At 48.8% G+C, this 22,082-nt stretch overlaps 1 protein-coding gene across 1 annotated transcript; it reads left to right on the top strand.

Moving 5' to 3' along the window:
• The first annotated feature begins 794 nt into the window (after nucleotides 1-794).
• Nucleotides 795-14,266, top strand: LOC108784825. The gene is made up of 11 exons (XM_018553754.1): nucleotides 795-1,112; nucleotides 1,890-1,998; nucleotides 2,966-3,093; nucleotides 5,113-5,240; nucleotides 7,583-7,625; nucleotides 8,182-8,243; nucleotides 10,622-10,783; nucleotides 11,838-12,044; nucleotides 13,065-13,257; nucleotides 13,415-13,457; nucleotides 13,884-14,266. Exons 1-11 carry the CDS (start codon nucleotides 795-797, stop codon nucleotides 14,264-14,266), a joined length of 1,776 nt encoding a protein of 591 aa, XP_018409256.1.
• The last annotated feature ends 7,816 nt before the right edge of the window (nucleotides 14,267-22,082 follow it).

Raw genomic sequence — 22,082 nt, 5'->3', positions numbered from 1 at the left:
ACGGCTTACCCATTTATATTGCACTATATATATATATATAAAATAACAATTTATATTCTTGTCCATACTGTTGTAGTAGCAATAATAAAAAGAATATATGATCCAATAAACACGCAGTAGAAGCGGTAACATTGCTCACATTATTGAAATAGGAATAAAATTAAAAATTAAATACACAATAAGAATGTTTTATGGTTCATGATAAAAGAAATAAAATTTGGGTCTGCGAGGAGATCTCTGACACGGGATTGTAGGATGTGTGAAACAAAGATACAATAAAGCTTGTTGGACATGTGACCATCACTTCTATATATGTGGGGGGGGGTCACACACTATCGCCCATATAAAGAATTCGGGTCAGTAGACAGTAAGATGCATATGAGGGCTCATTTACAGAGCTCCCCCCCTCCCGGGTCCTCCCAGCCGTGGTGCCTGTAGATGGCGCTGATGAGTACAGTTCACAGTCACCATTACCTGGTAGTGTTCAGTAGTCCGGACTTCCTGTGTCCTTCCCGGTTCCGTCTTCCTCGGATTTGCTGAGTCCGGTCTGTAGGAGGATCGGGATAGGTGAGGTTCCGGAATTGTCCATAGTTACCAACACCCCTCCCATAACTCCCCAAATAACTCCTTAAAGCCGCCGTTGTACACAGCCGTCCCTGCGACACTACAGCTGGGGGAGGGGGGAATTTATCAACACTGGCGCACACACAATCTGGAGCAGTTGTCCATAGCAACCAAACAAACAAACGTCTCTCTTCTTTCAGGAAAGATTACAGAGATGCCGATTGGTTGCCATGGACACCTCTCCACATACCACGTGCCCCGGGTGTGATACATCAGAGTTCACTTCTCACCACAGCTTCGGTGCAAGTTGCTGCTCCTTACCGCGCATTTCACCGGCCACGCCCCCTCGCAGGTCTCTTAGCAACCTGGCCACATGCCTAACGAGACCAGACCAACCTCTTAAAAACAGGCACACCTCCTTCGGTCGCCGACATGTAGCCACACCGCGGGAAATCGTCGGTGGTGGGCGGAGCGCTCTCTTCAGCCAATCAAGGCCATGTACGGAATACCACTCCCATCATGTATACAATGCACCCGCTGGAGGCCATGTCTGTGCGGAGGGATCGGGGAGCCGCTCGCTGGGCTCTGCCGGAACATTCCGGGGATTTCTGGATCATTTGTTATGAACATTTGTATTTGATTTCTCCCAGAATACAGAATGAGATGTCTGATCATGTGATCAGAATACGAAGCTAGGATTGGGTGCAGGCAGGATCACACGTCATGGACTGGTTGCCCATCAGGCACCATCGCCACCATTTGTTTCTCAATTGAATCCCTTGTTAAATCTCAGTTGATCTCCTGCAGCCTCTTTACAAGCACTTTCTGTCTACGTGCACTCAGCGATGCCTGCATGGTGGGTTTCCTGATGGTGACAACCGTTGGCCATGTAATGTGTGTTGGGACAGCTGCTTGTAGTCTTCATTGGCCGGAGCACAATTGGGAGATGGGGTATAGTGTGTTGTCACCCTATAACAGGAAGTGCCTGAGCAAGGGACAGAGCGTTGTCGCCATATAACAGGAAGCGCCTGAACAAGGGCAGAGCGTTGTCGCCCTATGACAGGAGACCTGAACAAGGACATAGCTGCGTACCCAACACTTCCTGTGTCCCTCTCCGATTACCTCCTTATACCTACTGCGCCCTATATCAAAATGGAGGGAACCATAGAGGAGATGGGGGGGAGGAACCATAGAGGAGATGGGGGGAGGAACCATAGATGAGGGGGGAGGAACCATAGAGGAGAAGGGCACTTCCGGAAGCTTTAGGGATATGATCGCTCTGTGACTCTAGGATCTTCACGTATGTCTTTCTTTTGTATCGGCAGAACGGGCAGAATTTCTGCATCTTGGACGATCAGCGGTTCTCGAGAGAGATTCTGCCCAAGTACTTCAAGCACAACAATTTGTCCAGCTTCATCCGCCAGCTTAACATGTGTGAGTACCAAGCGAGCGGCGTGAGAATATATACAGACGACGCACACGAGGGGGGGTTTATAAGGAAGTCCAAAGTCAATTCACTCAGCGCAGTGTCCGGGAAGCCCGGTGCCGGGTTTTTACTGCTCTGACACGGTGGATCAGTTAGAGCAGCACCAATGGAGGAGCGGCAGTGTCTACCTGTACACATCCAGTGTTGGGTTAGAACATTGGAAATTACGGGGGCCCCGTGCAGCCTACCCGACAGGGTCCCCTCCAGCGTATCACTCCACTCTCCATCCTGACTCGCCCGTCACTAGGCCGAGTGGGGCGGTTCGGGAGGAGATCTCGGCCTCCACTGACAGGTGTTTCCTCTGCGCACCACCCCGCTCGGCATCCTGACGGCTTCCCTCCTCCCGCTGGCCCAGCTTTGTGCCCCCTCCGATCCCCTGCTGCCGACACAGGCGGGGGAGAGCAACCAGGATCAGAGGGGACACAGACCGCCACCCCAGCGGGGGGAGGGAAGCTAGGAATGCAACACATTTTCGGCCCATTATGCCCATAGTACCAGTTTTGGCAAAAATTTGGGTGCATCCTTAGTTCCGAACACTCTATTGTACCAACCTCCTTTCAGGTGGTCATACATGACGGTCATACCAACCTCCTTTTCAGGTGGTCATACATGACGTTCATACCAACCTCATTTCAGGTGGTCATACATGACGGTCATACCAACATCCTTTCACGTGGTCAGACATGACGGTCATACCAACCTCCCTTCACGTGGTCATACATGACGCTCATACCAACCTCATTTCAGGTGGTCATACACGACGCTCATACCAACCTCATTTCAGGTGGTCATACATGACGCTCATACCAACCTCATTTCAGGTGGTCATACATGACGTCTGTGCTCCCTTAATGCAGTTCCAAGCTTTTAGTCCCATTCATTCTGATCTATTCATGAATCGCGTCTTCCCTACAGATGGATTCAGGAAGGTGATGAGTCTGGAGGGCGGGCTGGTGAGGTCGGATCGCGCCTCTGCCATCGAATTCCAGCACCCCTTTTTTAAGAAGGGACGAGCGGAGCTCCTGGAACATATCAAACGTAAGGTGAGGGGCATTCTATGTTGTAGGTTGTCCGGGCTGATGGAGGGAATGTGGTCCTGAAGGGCGGCTGTTTTAGGGCCTAGCGGGTGTCCGCTGTGTGCCGGCGGAGGGGCCTGCTCTTTTTTTGGACATTGCATTCCCTCCTATACATTTCAGCTTCATGAAAATGAAGGGTGACCTCAGGGAGGCTCCGGTGCATTGTGGGTAGAGTGCAGCATGTATACATTTCTCCACCATGCACTGCAAGCCACCCCATGACAATTGCTTTCCACCAACCGGGACCTGAACCCAGGTCGCCAGGATGGGAATCGCTACTAACGCTCTCCTCTCTGCCTTACCTGATACGTGTTTTAGGGCCTGTTCACATGAGTTTCAGGTCCGGATCTGCGGACTGCTACTGACTGCTACCGGTGCTACTGATGCAGTGCGTTTTTGATACGTTCCAGTCGGACTGGAGTCGGGCTGTTAGTATGTTAGCTGCAGTGCAGTGCGTTTTTGACGCGTTTGCGTTTCCTGACCGTACAAAATGTGACATGCAGTATTTTTCTGTCGTAAGCTGCACGGACTGCGCACGTGAGAACTGTAGCCCATAAAACACATAGGGATGCATTGTGAGCGCAGGAGCATACGGATCAGGTCAGCACAGAAAACGGACGTCGTGTGAACAGCGCCTATAGAAAACACTTGTCTGCTGTGTGCCCTTCAGTGACTGGCTGGAAAATGCTGGTTGTGGCACAGAGAGGAAACTAGTGAACGGGCAAGTTCACTTTATCATTTAAGATATTGACAGGACCCCACTACCCCTCCCAGCCCCCGCTGCACATACCTGTGTGATTTCCCCCCACTAGCCCCTGCTTTTTCCTGTGTACGAGCCTCGCACTGCAGTATGTGATTAATGCTTGCACATGGCGTGCTCTGATTGATCAGCACTGTCACATGATCATGCTGACCAATGAGAAGCACCTCCTGAGTCGAGGGCTAGGTCCCAGAAGTAAGAAGGGCATCTAATTTGTCAGCTGCGTGGGGGTCCTCGTGCGGGGCTGCGTGGGGGTCCTCGTGCGGAGCTGCGCGGGGTCCACGTGCGGAGCTGCATTCAGAATCTGGACGCAGCCTGATGACATCTTGTGGGACCTGGCAGGCAGTGTCAAAGACAGCTACTGCCAGGTCCCTGGAAGGCTGCTTCAGGGCCCCACAAGCGCAGGATCTGAGGCAGCTGATCCGCTTTAAAAATTTAAAGGGCAAGTATCGGCCTTCAGTATCGGGGCATTTTCACAAGTACTCGTATTGGCCCCGATACATCCCTAATTATGCTCATTACATACTGCGGGGCGGTGACCGAACGATGGCTGGCAGGGGGTCCCACAGGTATGTGCATTAGGGGACAACAGAAGTGGCGGGTCGGCAACTTAATTTTCTCTCATATTGTGAGAAAGTGAACTCCTCCTTTAAAGCTAAACTCCAAGCAAATGGCTAAACACAGAAATTAAATCTTTATATGGAAGCAGTTCCCCCCACCCCAAGGGATTCTGTGTTTCTCCATCTGCCTGGAGTTCAGGGCTCATTCAGACAGGCGTGCGCTCCATATGGACGTAATGAGACCCGATCCTGGAAGGGACAGGTGCGGCCTGTCATTGCCTGCAGCAGCCTGTTCTTCCCTATTGGAGGACGCAGCTACAAGCAATTACAGGCAGTCACAGGCACAGCTGACTCTGCACATCCGTGCGGGTCCAGGTGTCTGCAATTGGACGTACACTGTCTGGGGAAGAACAGACAATGACACGCAGCACCTGTCCCTTCCAGAATCGGGTGTGCACGCCCATCTGAATGAGCCCCAAAGCAACATCTCGGGAGGAACGCAAGCTGGGACTTTTTTCCTGCTTGGGTACACTGGGTGTTCTTTTGTATTTAAAAGTAGGTAGGTGGAGGGGTGCTGTAAGTAGGTGGCCCTCCCATTGGTGTGGCAGGCCCACTTTAAACATTGAAATGGTAAATAAAATCATAATTTCCTTTTTTAATTTGCAGATTTCCACATCGGTAAGATCCGAAGACCCGCACCTATCTCCGGAAGAACTGCAAAAGGTCTTTTTTGAGCTACAAGAACTAAAAGATGGTCAAAACAATATGGACGCCAAATTGGAAAACATGAGGAGGTACGTCGGCAATTTCAGTCCAGGAGAGGAAGCTGTGCAAGACTGAAGGGGAAGGTTGGAGGTCAGATTTAAGAACAAGACTTCGTTGGAGTAATGTGGAGCAAGGGTAGCCAAACTCCGGCCCTCCACCTGTGTTGAAACTACAAATCCTATGATTCATATCTCTCTGGGAGTCGTGGCTGTGAGAATCTTGCAATGCCTCATGGGATTTGTAGTTCTACCACAGCTGGAGGGCCGGAGTTTGGCTACCCATGATGTAGAGACTAGGGATGGACGATCCCGGTTTTTCGGTACCGATATTTTTTTTCCACGGTACTCGCCGACACAGATACCGGAAGTCCCATTAAGGAAGCCAGGTGGTGTGTAATGACTCCAGGAAGCCGTCACCAGGTGACGAGGAAGCATGGAGTCGGGTTTCTGGACAATTGGGAAGCCAGGGGACGGGTAATGACTTGCCACCTGACTTTCTGATTGGCCAGTTTACCGACCAATCAGGAAACTGAGCGGTGAGTCATTACACGACGCCAGGCTTCTTGATTGGCCAGGAAGCCACCTCCTTGGTGATGAGGTAGCAGGGAGCCAGCTTCCTGGCCAATCGGGAAGCCAGCCAGCGTTCAATGACTCACCGCCCAGCTTCCTGTTGCTGGAAGAGTCTGTATTGGCATAAGCATCGGGAGCATTTGGGAGAGTACAAGTACTCTCCCAAATACTCGGTATCGGCACTGATGCTAGTATCGGTATATGTGCATCCCTTGTAGAGACACATTGAAGGGAATTTATCAAAACTGGAGCAGCCGTGCATGGCAACCAATCAGCTTCTCTCTTTCATTTTCAAATTTTAACTGAACAAATTGAAGAGAGAAGCTGATTGGCTGCCATGCACAGCTGCTCCAGATATTGTCTGGTCCAGTTTTGATCAATTCCCCCCACTGCAGTTTGTGAGAACAGTGTCTTCCATTGAGTAAACAGCCATTGCTGGGACATAATGTACACTATGGGGTGAAAGGTTTGTGAAAACCTGACCATCGCACCTCCTATGAGCTTGTTGGGTTGGCCATCCCATTCCAAAACCATGGCCATTAATAAAGGGATGGAAAGGTTCTTATGGAATTGAGGAGCCAGTCTGTCCAACCCAGGAGCCAGCAGGATTTTCTTAGATCTCTCTCTTGACCACAACTAGAAAAACAACTCAAATGTTAGGGGGCCAGGTGTAATTTTTAAGGTGCATTGGCTCCTGGGATCTGCCCAGCCCTACAGTAACTTACCTCCTTTGTGGCTGTAACACTCTCTACTCTTCTAAAGAAGACTTTCTACAAGATTTTGGAGGATGTCTGTGGAAATTTGTTGCCCTTGGTGAGGTCAGGTAATTGTCGTTGTATGGGAAGACCTGACTTCAGTTCATCCCCATAGGTGTTCAGTAGGGTTGAGGTCCGGGCTCTGTGCAGGATACAAGTTCCTCCACACCAAACTGCTCACACCATGTCTTTATGGAGCTGGCTTTGTAGACCTCCTATTGCAAAACCATGGCCATTAATATGGTGTTGGCCCCCCTTTGTGCCTATAAAAGTCTCCACTCTTATGGGAAGGCTTTCCACTAGATGTTGGAGGGTGTCTGTGGAAATTTTGGGCCATTTGTGAGGTCGGGTACTCATGTAGGAGAGAGAAGACCTGGCTCCCGATTCATTCCAATTCATCCCAGAGGTGGTTTTCCCCAAGCTGGTCACACCATGTCTTTATGGAGCTGGCTTTGGACACAGGGGACAGTCATGGTGGAACAGAAAAGGGTCTTCACCAAACTGTTACCACAAGTCTGGAAGAGCACAATTGTCTAGCATGTCATGCTATGGTGTAGGATTCACAGGAGCTTCACTGAGAACACCTGAACTCAACCATTTTGAGGGTTTACAATTCATCCCAAAGGTGTTCATTAGGGTTGTGGTCATTGCTCTGTGCAGGACACTCGAGTTCCTCCACACCAAACAGGTCACACCATGGCATTATGGAGCTTGCTTTATCCCATTGGGGAAATTTCCCTTCTCTTTGTATCCTGTAAATGCAATAGGAAGTGAGAAGAGATCTCTCCAAAGCAAGGAAAGTCTCCACTAATTTGTCCCCATTGATTTTTGACTTTATTATCACGTTAACCCTTTGCAGTGCAGGGGAAGCCCCACTAGGGCAGTGGTTCTCAACCTTTCTAGGGCTGGGACCCCTTGGTAACATTTGCCAGGTTGTGGTGACCCCAATGGTAAAATTTACTAATGCACCAATACTAGTATCTGTGTGGGCTCTCTGGTGGCCAGTGTGGGCTCTCTGGTGGCCAGTGTGGGCTCTCTGGTGGCCAGTGTGGGCTCTGTGTTGGTCATTGCGAGCTCTGTGGTGGCCAGTGTGAGCTCTGTGGGGCTCTTTGGTGGTCAAGCCGGAATTCAACTCCCCTCACTCCCGCCCGCTCCCCTCTCTTTGATCCTCCTCGGCTGCCGGTGCTGCAGCGCCATCTAGCGGTGCGGCCGGAGAACTGACACTGCTGCTCCTAGGAGGTGGCTAAAGAGCCTCTCTCACCTAGCGCAGCACAAAGCATGGGGTGACCTCCCTCAACAATAAGTTGTGACCCACTTTTGGGTCGCGACCCACAGGTTGAGAACCACTGCACTAGAGGGTAGCAAAGGGAGATTTATTCTTTTGTATCTGCGTGACTTTTCGCACAAAAAGTCTCAACATCTGCTCCTAATAACCCATCAGAAAATGAGTTTGGTAGTATTTGGGGCAATAGAGGTGTGCAGTATTGTGCCAAGAGGACGATGGCGCAAGCCAATTACACATTCTACTATGCGCCAATTGAACTCGATGCGATGCACCAACATAAGATGTCACGTGCGGTGGGGGACACACGACATGTGACCATGTGACTTTCCTACCCGATAACTTTTTGTTTTTTCCTTTTTAGATCCTTCAGTTCATTTTGAGCCTAATGCGAGGAAATATTGTCATGGGGCCCCCCAAAAAAAGGTAATTGTACAGTACTGATTTCCATCATGTAAACCTGAAAGAACTGACATGATTGGGGGATTGCAGAGGTTAAGGATCCTCCGTTCTGTGGAAGAACCAGACGAGCAGTCTTTAGGTTGAGGTTTTTTTTTATAATGAACGGGTCTCGTGTGCTTGAACAGTGAAAACCTCACATCATGACCCAATGTGGTACTGGAGGACCATAGTTAAGAAACCCTTTTTATCCAGTTTTTACTTGGGGAGGAGCGTCCCCTTTACACTGGAGGTAAGAGCAGAAGGGCCTGCTTACATTGGGGACCAGTAGAGAAGGGTCCTCTTATCTAGGTGATCAGCGGAGAAGGGCCCTCTTACATGGGTGGTCAGTGGGAGATGGGCCTCCCTTAAGTCGGTGGGAGAGGGGGTCCCTTTTTACACTGTAGGTTAGAGAAGAAGGGCCTGCTTACTTTGGGGACCAGTAGAGAAGGGCCCTCCTACCTGGGTGGTTAGTTGGAAACTGACCCCATTAGCTGAGTGGCCGGCGGGAGAAGAAGGGCCCCCCTTGCCTGGTTGGCCGGCGGGAGAAGAAGGGCCCCCCTTGCCTGGTTGGCCGGCGGGAGGAGAAGGGCCCCCCTTGCCTGGTTGTGATAAAAGTGCTTCTTGTAAACAACGTCTGATAACAATCACCATCATGCGTTTCCCTGTTTTAAAGAACTCGCTCTGATCAAATCTTTCGGAAATGTTTAGAACTTTTAAAGTTCTCTCCAAAAATGAGAAGCTTTATATTGCAAGGTTGCCATAAAGCCTGGCCATGCACGATATGCTCCTCGTGATTACCCTTCTTGCTGCCACGTCCATGAATACTACACGACTTCTGTGCCAGACCGGCATCACTGGTCAGCCCCCAAGTGTTACCGATGCTCGGGAAGCTGCGCCACAATGCTCGCCTTTAATCCGGCGGTGCTGTCCCCTGCCACTTCTTTGCCACTAGTTGTTAGCAGTCCTCTGGGTTGAATGATGGCCGGAGGTAATCCTCTGAGCCCTCAGGGGGGTTGTCATAGTGCCAGCCTGGGTTCAAAGGATCACTGAACTGAAATGGCGATACATGAGCACTACAAGGATCATCCATGGTCTCTACTGGAGGGAAGGAGGAAAGACCTTATCACTTGACTTGGTGTCTTCAGATCCCCCCTCTGCCCCATATACCTACCGGGACCAAAGTTGTACACTTTGCCCTTCCAGGAACGCGTGAGCATATGACTTGCTCCCCCTCATCCATGTGACCGCACTAGGTACCTTGTGATTGGTCCAGCCCCGCCACATGGGGCCAGTAAAGATGTCCATAGCCCTGTGTAAGCTCTGACAAGTCCGTTTGCTGCTTCCTCAGGGCTTTCTGTACCCTGGTCTCAGTGGGTTGGAGGAAGGAAAGGCAAGTACATGCTGCTGGGGAAGAGGAACAGTTTGCATGAGCACTTTCAGGTGGCAGACCAGTGCCTTGTGAACCTGGTTGCTGTACATTCTACAGTCACCGTCTTCATATTGTCCTTTTTAAACTCAAAACCAAAAATATAATATATTGTAACTCTCCAGTCCTTAGCTAAGCAGCTGCATTTGTTTTTCTTTATCTTCACCTGCGAACCAGTAACACGCTTCCTGTCCTGAAGTGACAACCCCTTAATTTTATCAAGACAGCAGGAACAAGATAGGACTACGAAACCCTTCCCTTCTATTGCCCGTGGCGTCAAATTGTGTGATTCTGTAGTCCTAGGGGTAGCGTAAAACAATGTAAGTAATAAGAGTGCAGAACCCTTCCCTTCTCCTATTGCCCATGACATCGAAGGGTGTGATTCTGTAGTCCTCAGGATAGTTTAAAACAAAGTAGCTAATAGTAGTGCAGCACAGGCAGGGGCGTCCCGAGGCTGGGTGACACCCGGAGCGGTAACCGATTGTCACCCTGCTGTGACGTCACTGCGCGTGACATCACCACGCGCATACGCGATGACGTCATTGCGCAGTACTCTGATACCTGCCGACGGCCATCTTGGTGATGGACGCCGACAGAGAGAGGAGGGGACAGTCACCCGGCGTGATAAGGTATGCCGGCGGGTCCCCTCCTCTCTCCTGATTCTTTTGAGAGGGGGGTGACACCAAAATGACTGTCACCCCCCTTGTGACACCATTGAGCACAGGTAGACGGCACAGGAAGTTATCTGATCCCTGGATTTCTGGCAGAATCAACATTTATGGAGCAGATAAAGGAAGTTCATTGTTTGGGTTTATATGCCCTTTAAGGTAATCTTGTTAACAGAAATGTTGGCAGTAACCCTTTATTAAATTAACAAATGAAAACGATCTACAAACTTCTCAGTGATATCGTCTTGTTTGTATTTTGGGTTCCTCAGGTTCGCCTTTCTTCGCAGCACTCTGGAGACCAGACTCTACAAATCCATGAGATTTTCAGCCCTGGAGAAGGCACGTCGGGACCGACCACACAAGATGCGGAGCAAACGCAGATCTTCACAGCCCAGCCAGCGATACCCATCGCAGCAGAAGTCACCGAGTATGTGAGGCTTTGTTTTATATCCGTCATGGAACAAGCAGATGAGGGAATTAATGTCACCCCGGCTCTAGCAAATCTTAAATTACCGCCACCCTGTCAATCTCAAGCTTTTTCTGCATGCCCCCACTGAAAGCAATTGAACATCTTCCACCCATACACCCCTGTTGGATCAGTCATCTATAATGGGCAATAGAAACAAAATGGGACACATTTTTGCTGTATTAAAGTGACATAACATGAGCAGCGACTGCATGCATAGACCACAGCTGAAGGAACATGCATGCAGAAAATGCAGTTCTAGTCCGTCCCTACATATAATTGCCCCAACAGCAGCCACCATATCTGAAGGAATCTGTGGCTCTCCAGCTGTGCTGAGACTACAAACCACATCATGCTTCTGCCTCTGGGAGTCATGCCTGTGGCTTGCAATGCCTCATGGGATTTGTAGTTTCAGCACAGCTGGAGAGCCAAGGTTGCCTACCCCTGCCCTAGGGCAACTGCGGTGGCACTTCACACTTTGAGAAGAGGTGTACTACCCGTCCCACCGCCCACAGCTCCAATCTTTGCCCTTTTAAGAGTTACACAGGCCGATGAATGTTCAGCATCCAACACTTCTGGGTGCATCAGATGCCGTCCCCACCTACTGCAGAAATTTGGTTTCATCTCTTGGAAGCTCCGCCACTACTATGTCCCCGCAGAGTTATGAGTGGGTTGAACCACATTGCTGTATCGGGGGGGGAAATACAAAGCAGGTCATGATGGTTAAACCCCTATTGGGGAGAAACGTTGGATGAAGCGGAGCTCTGGCGGCGGGCGATGGGCCTTAGTCCGGCTTTGTCAGTTTTGTGCTACTTGCAATAAAGTTTTTGTTGGATAGCGAGAAAAAAAAAAAAGCTGTAGTGTAGCCTGTTTGTACCTTTTCTTAGCTATGCAATTCCTCGATCATCCTCTAATCGTCCTTCCAGCACTGGGAGTTATTGGCACCGTGCACCCACCACTCAAGCGTTAGCCAGTTCCTTTGGGAAACTGGAAAACTTACATTTCTTTCTTCTTTGCAGTGACTCGGTGCAGGAGGTTATCATTGATGATTCAGTTCTGCAGCTGCAGTCCTTGGCTGAGCAAACGCTGGTCCCCAGCAGCTCTACAGGAGAAGAGGAGCTAGCACTGGACGTAGTGCCACCGAACTCCGCTGAGGACGACGATAGTGACATCAACTCTATTCTGAATGAGAACAGTGCAGCCGGCGACTACGATTTGTTATACCGGTAAGTAGGACATCATGTTTTAATGTGACGCGAAACTTGGGAGATAAAACCCTAAAAATACATTCAAGTACCTTTTTTAAATATGAACAAAGATGGATCTTATTTGTGTATCACTCGGGTGTAGATCCTCCAATCATCTCTGAATTGGTGCTGACACTGTCCTTCCTTCTGGAGGGGGGCTACTTGTGTCCCCATGGTCCGTGTGTGTGTTGTAAAGTAGTCATGTATTTGAATGTATTTGGAAGGTTTAACTCCAGAGTTTAGCTTACTAATTGGAGCCGTGGCTACTTTATAACACACACAGAGGGACCGTGGGGAAATGGTTTGTATCACTATCGCACAACTAATGATCCTGACTAATGATTCCCAATCATCCCGAAACTCAGTTTTAAAATGAACCGTTGCTGCAATAAATCAATTTTTAATGTGAACAATTCCCAACTCATGACACAACCTTTATTACTTGGCAAGCAATCCTCTGCATCCTGAGTGTGGGATGACGGCAGCAGGGATCAGCATGCAATCTATATATTGATAGATAATCCACAGCACACGGAGGGACCACAGCAAGTGATCAGCCAGCAATGCCCATATCGGCTTGTAGCAGGAATTGAGCCCAGGTAATGACATTATATACATCACATTCCTGGATCAGCATGCAAGGTCATCCAATAGTCTACAGCGCGTGGAAAGGACACCGCAGGGATCAACAATCCATCTCTATAGTCATCCTTCTCAGCACATGGAGGGACGTGAAAGCAGCAAGCAATATCCTTGTTAGCTTGTAATGAGGATTGGGCTCGGGTAATAAATCTATACGTCAAAGTCCCGGATTGCATCCGGAATCATTCATCACGAGCCCCATAAAATTGAAGTCCAAGGAAAAAAAGATATATATTGAAATACAATTAAATAAAAAGAAGTCCATATACTATCGAACTGTCCATTGCGGGTGCTCCAAAACACTGCTTTACTGGCTTGGCCCCTCCCTAGCGGCTAATATAATTTGCATCTTGACAGGGGAGGGGGTCAGGGACAAGGGAAGGCAAAATATAAGTGGGTTGAGCTTAAGCCAGAGGTGCCACCTGGTGGCATGTCCTGGCATGTGCATGCGCGTAATGATGTCATGTGCACTCCACTGCCGGCTGCCATCTTGGTGATGGACCCTATTAAAGAGAGAGGAGGCGACGTTATCTGCAGGGGCAAAGGAAAGGTATGCCGCCGGGTCGCCTCCGCACTCTTTGTAACGGTTTTATTACCAGTTGATCCTGCCAGGAATGAGGAAGCAGGAGGGCAATGCATACGTCCCTCTTCTCCCAGGTGAGGAATGAGGAAGCAGGAGGGCAATGCATACGTCCCTCCTCTCCTAGGTGAGGAAGCAGGAGGGCAATGCATATGTCCCTCCTCTCCTAGGTGAGGAATGAGGCAGCAGGACGGCAATGCATACGTCCCTCAGATGAGGAAGCAGGAAGGCAATGCATATATCCCTCCTCTCCTAGGTGAGGAAGCAGGAGGGCAATGCATACGTCCCCCTCTCCTAGTTGAGGAAGCAGGAGGGCAATGCATACGTCCCTCTTCTCCTAGGTGAGGGATGAGGAAGCAGGAGGGCAATGCATACGTCCCTCAGATGAGGAAGCAGGAATGCAATGCATATATCCCTCCTCTCCTAGGTGAGGAAGCAGATGGGAGTTATGTCTGTAACTGTCAGTCTTGCAATGCCTCATGGGACTTGTAGTTCCACAACAGCTGGAGTTGCCCACCCCTGGATTGGAATCTCTTCAGAGGTCTGAACCATTGCTTTTTAAATTGGCGTGAGCTCTGCTGATTGGAGAGCTCTAGGTCTGGGGGGGCGCGGGGGGGGGTGCAGTCAGACCTCTGTAGCACACAAGAAGGGGATAATATTTTGTGTTTTGTTTTATTCTGCAGGCAAGCAGCTGATGCAGTACACCGGAAACCCTGTGCTTTCCCTGTTCGATCTCGCCTCCAGCGACTACGGAGCAGTCGCGTTGGATCCGGCAAATTTGCTGACCGCAATGGGAGACGACGCGTACGCAGGCAGTTCATCAGCGCAGAACGACAGCGTTCCGGGATGTAGCTCCAGCAAGGAACCGGACCTGCTGGTGGAAGATTTCGGCGGCCCTCAGGAGGTCTCACCTTCCGTCCTCGGCCCCGTTAACAATCTCATCGACGAGGCCAAAGAATCCGAGACGCTTGGAGTGTAGGGACGCCCTCTCGCGTGTTTTGTGTCAAATGGGTGAACGAAGAGCGATTTTGGATACGGAGTCTTCCCCACTCAGTGCCGGTATATTATGCAATAAGGTTTCTTCAAGGGAAACATTGTATCTAATCATTGTTACTGCTCCAAAGAACAAACCATGACTGGTCTAGGAAGACTTTGTTTGCTCTCCCCTACGTGTCATGTGTCCCACTCCACACCCCAGAACTGTCCTCAACTTCCTCCCGTCCTTTTTCTAGGCAAATCGCTGTTGATCCTGTCAGAAATCCAATGATCTGATAACTTCCTGTGCGCTCTGACTGTTCTGTTGTTCTAAGTTCGCTCTGTGGACTACAAATCTCCTTCCCTCTGCTATCGGCATGAGGAAAGGGTGAAATGTCATGTTGCCTTCATAGATACAGTATAGTGAGTGAGCGTTGTCACCCAAGGACAGGAAGTGCCTTAGTGGCAGGATCACCATATAAGAAATCTTAATGTAGCCACCACATCTAAGTACTGGTGAGCGGAGATGTAGGGCTGCAACAACTAATCGATATGAGAATAGTTGTCAACTATTCTCATTACCGATTAGTCGGTTGTGAGGGGAGGAAGAGTTTTTTGTTTTTTTTAATACAACTAGTGGATTAATCGAAAAAATAATTGGGCAACTAATCGAATATGAAAAAAATCGTTGGCTGCAGCCCTACTGATATGATATATTCATATTTTTTGTTCTTGGGTGTAGGTTTCCAATGCCAAGAAAACAGGTGACTCTTGTAACCACATAACCATTATGAACCTCATGTACTTTAAGTGGCTAATATAAGCTGCTGCTGCAAACGTGAGCTTGATATCATTCTCATCAGCCAGCTCCCGGTTGTTCACTGAATGTGATTCGGGCAGCCATAGAGCCACCCCATCGCTTTTACATGGCTGCGTGTGGGCACACCAACCCCTTCCAGGGACCATGGTAAATAGTGTCAGGATGGGGAGCAGATCAGAGAACTTCCGTTGATCACTGAAGCTGGAAGCACTGAGCTCTTGGCACTTCCTGCTTCAGGGCTGTCCGACCCGGCTACGCAGCCTATCCAGCACAATCCTGTGTTTGATGGGCAATAGTGGAGGGCAGGAGAGACTTTAGAGATCTAATAGGCCCCTGACGTCTCCATACAGAGAACCTGTTATTTGCTCATATGGCTTGTTTACCCCGTGTGATAGCAATAAAGTTAACTGAAGTAAAAAAAATACACTTTTTAAAGCATCCCTATCGCCCCACACACATGCAAACGTACACATGTATGTAAACAGCGATTTTAGTTGCATCTGTAACTTTTGCTCGAACATACATGACTGTAACCTTGTTTTGATGACATGTCAGTTAATAAACGAATTTAAAAAAAAAAAAAACTATGGGAAAATAAATAATATAAATGTAAAAAAGTATGTGTGTATATTTTTTTGCTTATTGTATGGTTCTGAGACACTGGGGGAAAAAAATCTACCAACCAAGTAAAAATAAACATAAAATGTGGCAGCACCCGGGAGAGTCGGACCTCCGCTCTCACACAGAACCTTCAGGGATAATTGATAGAATGTGGCAGCACCCGGGAGAGTCGGACCTCCGCTCTCACACAGAACCTTCAGGTATAATTGATAGAATGTGGCAGCACCCGGGAGAGTTGGACCTCCACTCTCACACAGTCTTCACTGATGATTGATTGATATAATGTGGTAGCACCCGGGAGAGTCGGACCTGCGCTCTCACACAGAACCTTCAGGCATGATCGATAGAATGTGGCAGCACCCGGGAGAGTCGGACCTCCACCCTCACACAGAGCCTTCAGTGATGATTGATATAATGTGGCAGCACCTGGGAGAGTCGGACCTCCGCTCTCTCACACAGTCTTCAGCGATCCGATATCAGGTTTTCCAGTGTAGTCGGAAGTTCCCGTATTTCGTCTCTAGATCAGAACGCCGCAGCTCCCAATACATTCGTTTTCAGAAGGTTTCTCTCAGCAGGTCATGTGATCGTGATTGCACTATTTTGGCTTTCCCCATTTCTGTAAGAAATATGATTGGAAGTGAAATGTAAATGTAGCGTTAGGTAAGAGTTCCTCCATCCCCGGTGTATGTGTAATGACTGTAAAGTGACCACAGTACAGGAAGTGGGAAGGTCGCGGTATTTTACTGGTGTTACTGGGGTTCCATTTCAGTGCTTCGCAATCTTTGCAGGTCAGGGGGTCAAGCCACATTTTTGGCTGATGCAGCAAAGCTCGTCTTCCCTGGACATGTGCGCCAACGTAAAATATAAAGCAGATATTTTTAGAAACATACACAGTAAGCGTTCACGTGTTTTAAAGGTCATTTTTAAACATTTTAATTGTGCACTTTTCTTTAAGTTAATCGCTGTTGGCCCTGCCATTAGGGCCCTCGCTCAAGCACTTCCTGTTATAGGGTGTCAACACACTGTCCCTGTCTCCCAATTGTGCTTTTGTGTTGTCACACAGGCCTTCCAGTGGAGACTACAAGTGGCTGTTTAATCGCATATTACACAGACATTGTCCACTGTTGTCACTATCGGGAAATCCCTCCTGCAGGCCCCACCCACTACAGGCTGCCTGCAGAAAAATACAGGAGGGGGCAAACATAATACCAGTCATCCTGCACAAGGAGAGAGAGCAGCAGTGAGTGGTCTTTATTACAAGAAGGGGCGGAGACAAGACCAGTCACCCTGCACAAGGAGAGAGAGCTACAGTGAGCGATCTTTAATATCGGAGGGGGTGGATACAAGACCAGTCACACTTTTACAAGGGGAGAGCAGCAGCAGTAAGCGGTCTTTATTACAAGAAGGGGCGGAGACAAGACCAGTCACCCTGCACAAGGGAAGAGAGCAGTGACCGGTCTTCTTTACAGGAGGGGGCGGAGACGAGACCAGTCACCCTGTACAAGGAGAGAGAGCTACAGTGACCGGTCTTTATTACAGGAGGGGGCGGAGACGAGACCAGTCACCCCGTACAAGGAGAGAGAGCTACAGTGACCGGTCTTTATTACAGGAGGGGGCGGAGGCAAGACCAGTCACCCTGCACAAGGAGAGAGCAACAGTGACCGTTCTTTATTACATTAGGGGGTGGAGACAAGACCAGTCATCCTGCGCAGGGGAAGAGAGCAGCAGTGACAGGTCTTTATTACAGGAGGGGGCGGAGGCAAGACCAGTCACCCTGCAGAAGGCGATAGAGCAGCACTAAGTGGTCTTATTGGGTGTACATACATTTCAATTTAACACATAAATGGTGGATTAACTGCATGGTGTGGTGAAGATAAATGTAAAATATACAAGAGATACGGTACATATTATCACTCTGATACATTCTTACAACAAATACATCTGCCTTACTTTGCTTTCATATACACTATACGGCCAAACGTAACTGGACCCCTTCCAAATGATGGCGCTCAGGTGTCTCCAGTGAAGGTTCTGCTAATATTCCATCATACAAAGACATTGTAGACAATTGGGCCCTTCCGGCCTTGTGGTCACAGTTTGGTGAAGACCCTTTTCTGTTCCACCATCACTGTCCCCTGTGTACAAAGCCAGCTCCATAAAGACATGGGGGGTGGGGGGGGCTGAGAACTCCATATTAATGACCATGCTGGGTGGAGGGATTCCTTGTTAATGTTTATGTTGGGGGGCGCTACTCTATATTAATCAATAAATTAATGACCATGGTTTTGGAATTGGATGTCTATCAAGTTCATATACACTATATTGCCAAAAGTATTTGGACCCCTCTCCAAATCACTGGATTCAGATGTTCCAATCACCTACATGGCCGCAGGTGTATAAAATCACGCACCTCGGCATGCAGACGCTTCTACAAACATTTGTGGAAGAATGGGTCGCTCTCAGGAGCTCAGTGACTACAAGCGTGGTACCGTGATAGGTTGTCACCTGTGCAAAAAGTCCATCCGTGACATTTCCTGGCTACTAAATATTCCGCGGTCACCTGTTACTGGTATTATAACAAAGTGGAAGCAACTGGGAACAACAGCAACTCAGCCAGGAAGTGGTCGGCCACGTAACATGACAGAGCGGGGTCAGCGCATGCTGAAGCGCGCAGTGCGCAGAAGTCGCCAACTGTCTGCAGAGTCAATAGCTACAGACCTCCAAACTTCGTGTGGCCTTCAGATTGGCACAACAACAGTGCGTAGAGAGCTTCATGGAATGGGTTTCCATGGCCGAGCAGCTCCATCCAAGCCGCACATCCCCAAGTGCAATGCAAAGCGTGGGATGCCGTGGTGTAAAGCACGCCGCCACTGGACTCTAGAGAAGTGGAGACGTGTTCTCTGGAGTGACCAATCACGCTTCTCTGTCTGGCAATCCGATGGACGTGTCTGGGTTTGGCGGTTGCCAGGAGAACGGTACTTGCCAGACTGCATTGTGCCAAGTGTAAAGTTTGGTGGAGGGGGGATTATGGTGTGGGGTTGTTTCTCAGGGGTTGGGCTTGGCCCCTTAGCTCCAGTGAAGGGAACTCTTAAGGCATCAGCACACCAAGACATTTTGGACAATTTCATGCTCCCAACTTTGTGGGAACAGTTTGGGGATGGCCCCTTCCTGTTCCAACATGACTGCGCACCAGTGCACAAAGCAAGGTCCATAAAGACATGGATGAGCGAGTTTGGGGTGGAGGAACTTGACTGGCCTGCACAGAGTCCTGACCTCAACCCCATAGAACACCTTTGGGATGAATTAGAGCGGAGACTGCGAGCCCCTCCCCCAACATCAGTACCTGACCTCACAAATGGTCCAACATTCCCATAGACACACTCCTAAACCTTGTGGACGCCTTCCCATGGCCATTAATATTGAGTTGCCCCCACATGTGACTATTAGGCCAGAAGTTTGTGGACACCTAAACATCACACCTTTATGTTTTTATTGGACATCCCATTCCAAAATCATAGCCATTGATATGGGGGTGCCCCCAGTTGTTTTACTTGACAAGGTTCTAAATAAATGAACATTTGTTGATCCTCAAAAGGATTTTTGGTGTGCTGGTGACGTTCCTTATATGATATGGAGGTAACCCCCTTTTTGTGGCTTTATCAACCTCCACTCCTGATGAAGCTGTTATAGCGGCAAAGGGCAGAGCCAACCCAATACTGAACCCTACGGACTAAGACTGGGATGCCATTAGAGTTCATGTGCATGTAAAGGTGTCCCAATACTTTTGGCAATATAGTGTGTGTGTGTGATGGTCAGTATAGATGAGTGAATCTGATGGGGTTTGTGAACAGTTTTGCAAACTTTGCTGTGAATCCCATTGAAGTCTATGGGGGAACGGAATCTTGTTACTCAAGTCTGGCCATTTGTAGGGCATATAAGCAAGCTATTGTCAAACAAAGGGCATGAGAAGCCTGTCACTGCCATGGGGGGGATGTACTAATCCCACACTAAAACAGTACCCCTTCTAGCCCAGTTGCTCAGCAGAGTTGTCCGCTCTCCCTAAACAATACGGCTTCAGCCAAAAGGTCACGATATGTAAGCTCATCCCTAATGGTCAGGTGTCCACAAACTTTGGTCAAGTGGTGGGAGAACATACGAACTCCATGCAGGCATATACAATACGCCCATCAGTAGATGAAGATACAATAAATACAACACTTTTTCGATTCGAGGAACTTCTCTCTATCGCGGTTCTACCTCATATACTGAATCTATGATCTGTGTATTGTCCATTGTTCTCCTTCATTAATCCCCTGTAATTATCTAATGATGGCCCTTTGTTCATTTACTTACTAAAATTGGCTACGGTCATTGTAAAAGTGACCAAAAAAACAAAAACGCTTCCTCTTTTTGATTTCTGATGAATTTGTCTTTTGCGCTGATTCAGATGTTCCCAAAAACCATCGTATTACATGTTCTGCTCACAGCGCACAATCGTCATATGTCGCCTTTGGGTTAGATTCAACTTCTGCTTTCGCATACAAAACATCGTTGTTGTTTTTTGTTCTTTCTATGTTAGTCCCATACAATTTTATCAATTTATTACAGGCAATATACGCAGCACAAGAAGCTTGCAATCTATTTCCCTATCTTCTCACATACGAGGGCCGATTTCAATGGGAGTCAATTACAAACCATGTCTCTTCAACAGTGTATATACACTGAGTGGCCAGATTATTATGACCCCCCCCATCAGTACTTCGTTGGGCCGCCTCGTGACTCCAGGAGATGGTGAAAGGTGATGCGAGGAATCTGACACGGCGCTGTTGCCCTTCTGTTGTCTTGTACCAGTCTTGCCCCTCCCCCGTTCTGCCCTAACATTGACTAGTCGCTGACGGCCACAATTCGCACGTTCAGACCCAGATTTTCGGCTGACAGTCCGGTCTTTAAACACTTTAACAACAGCCGCTCTTGAACATTTAACGAATTCTGCTGTTTTGCTGATACTCGCTCCATGGCTCCGAGCGCCAACAATCATCCCATGTTCAAAGGCTGTTACAGGAAGTCGTCAACTCACTGGATTTTCTGGCAGGATCAACAGGTATATTTTGAACTCATTGAACAGATCTAATGAAACGCTTTTAGGGAGATATTTACCAGCCTGAAAGGGAGAAAATAAAAGAAGTTCATGGTTCTTGGTTCAGAGTGATAGTTTGAGGTTTCCAACCTGTGAAATAAGCATCGCCATATTTGTTTCCTGCGTGTAACCTGCAGATATTTCCGTGCACTGTGCGGGTTCTTCTTACATAAGAATAGAAGAGTCGGCACTCTCGTACAATGTAATCACTGTAAAGAGGAAATCCGATGACACAATCGGAAATCACATTGTTTGGGAGACCGAGTGCCCACAAACCAGAAGAGAGCCACAAGCGCACATAATACAAAGTGTCCATCTGATTATATCGCCATGATGGGTGGCAATAAATGATGGGTGGCAGGAAATGATGGGTGGCAGGAAATGATGGATGGCAGTAAATGATAGATGGCAGTAAATAATGGGTGGCAGTAAATGACAGATGGCAGTAAATAATGGGTGGCAGTAAATGACGGATGGCAGTAAATGACGGGTGGCAGTAAATTATGGATAGCACCCCCCCCCGCACGCACGCACGCACACACACACCACTCCAACATCCCCATACAGCATACATTATATCTGTGCTCCATTATGCTTTAGTGGTTATAGTTAAAGTGATCGTTTAACTTATTTATCTTTTACAGAGTTCACGGACGTATCGGGCCTTTCCCGGGAAGGACAGACTGCTGCGTGTGATTTGTAGGCAGCAGCCTGTTCTTCTCTATGGGAGGACGCGGCCGTACGCTCAACTGAACTGCACATTTGCACGGGTGCGGATGTCCATACTAATACGCAGACAGGATGGATCCTATCTGCATCCGAGCACGGACACCCGCACCCGCACGGATGTGTATGGGCCAACTCTAAGCAGTGTGAATGAGGCCTTAGTGTTGCAGGGAAGCCGGGGTCTCAGATGGGCTGTAAAGGATCTCTGTTGGGCTCTGCAGGGTGTCAGGCTGAGACCACCATAGACCCTGCACATTCCACCATAGATCTTGCACTGCCCACCTGAGTCCCTGCAATCCCCACCAGAGACCCCCCCAGAGCCCACCATAGACCTTGCACAGAGACTCTAAGGTGGGCTGTGCAAGATATATGATGGGCTGTGGAGGGCCCCTTTCCCTGCACACATGCTGTTCCTCTTACCTGCAGCTCCCCAGCCTGCTTTCAGGACATGCCTCTTCTTCCTCCAGCCATCGAAGCATATTGCTGGAGCCTCCGCTGGCCGGGGCCGTGTCTCCC

The sequence above is a fragment of the Nanorana parkeri genome, unplaced genomic scaffold (genome assembly GCF_000935625.1).
Source record: "Nanorana parkeri isolate BGI_ZX_2015 unplaced genomic scaffold, ASM93562v1 scaffold129, whole genome shotgun sequence".
Classification (NCBI taxonomy): domain Eukaryota; kingdom Metazoa; phylum Chordata; class Amphibia; order Anura; family Dicroglossidae; genus Nanorana; species Nanorana parkeri.
The sequence above is the reverse complement of the archived record's forward strand: the minus strand, read 5'-3'. Positions and strand labels throughout refer to the sequence as shown.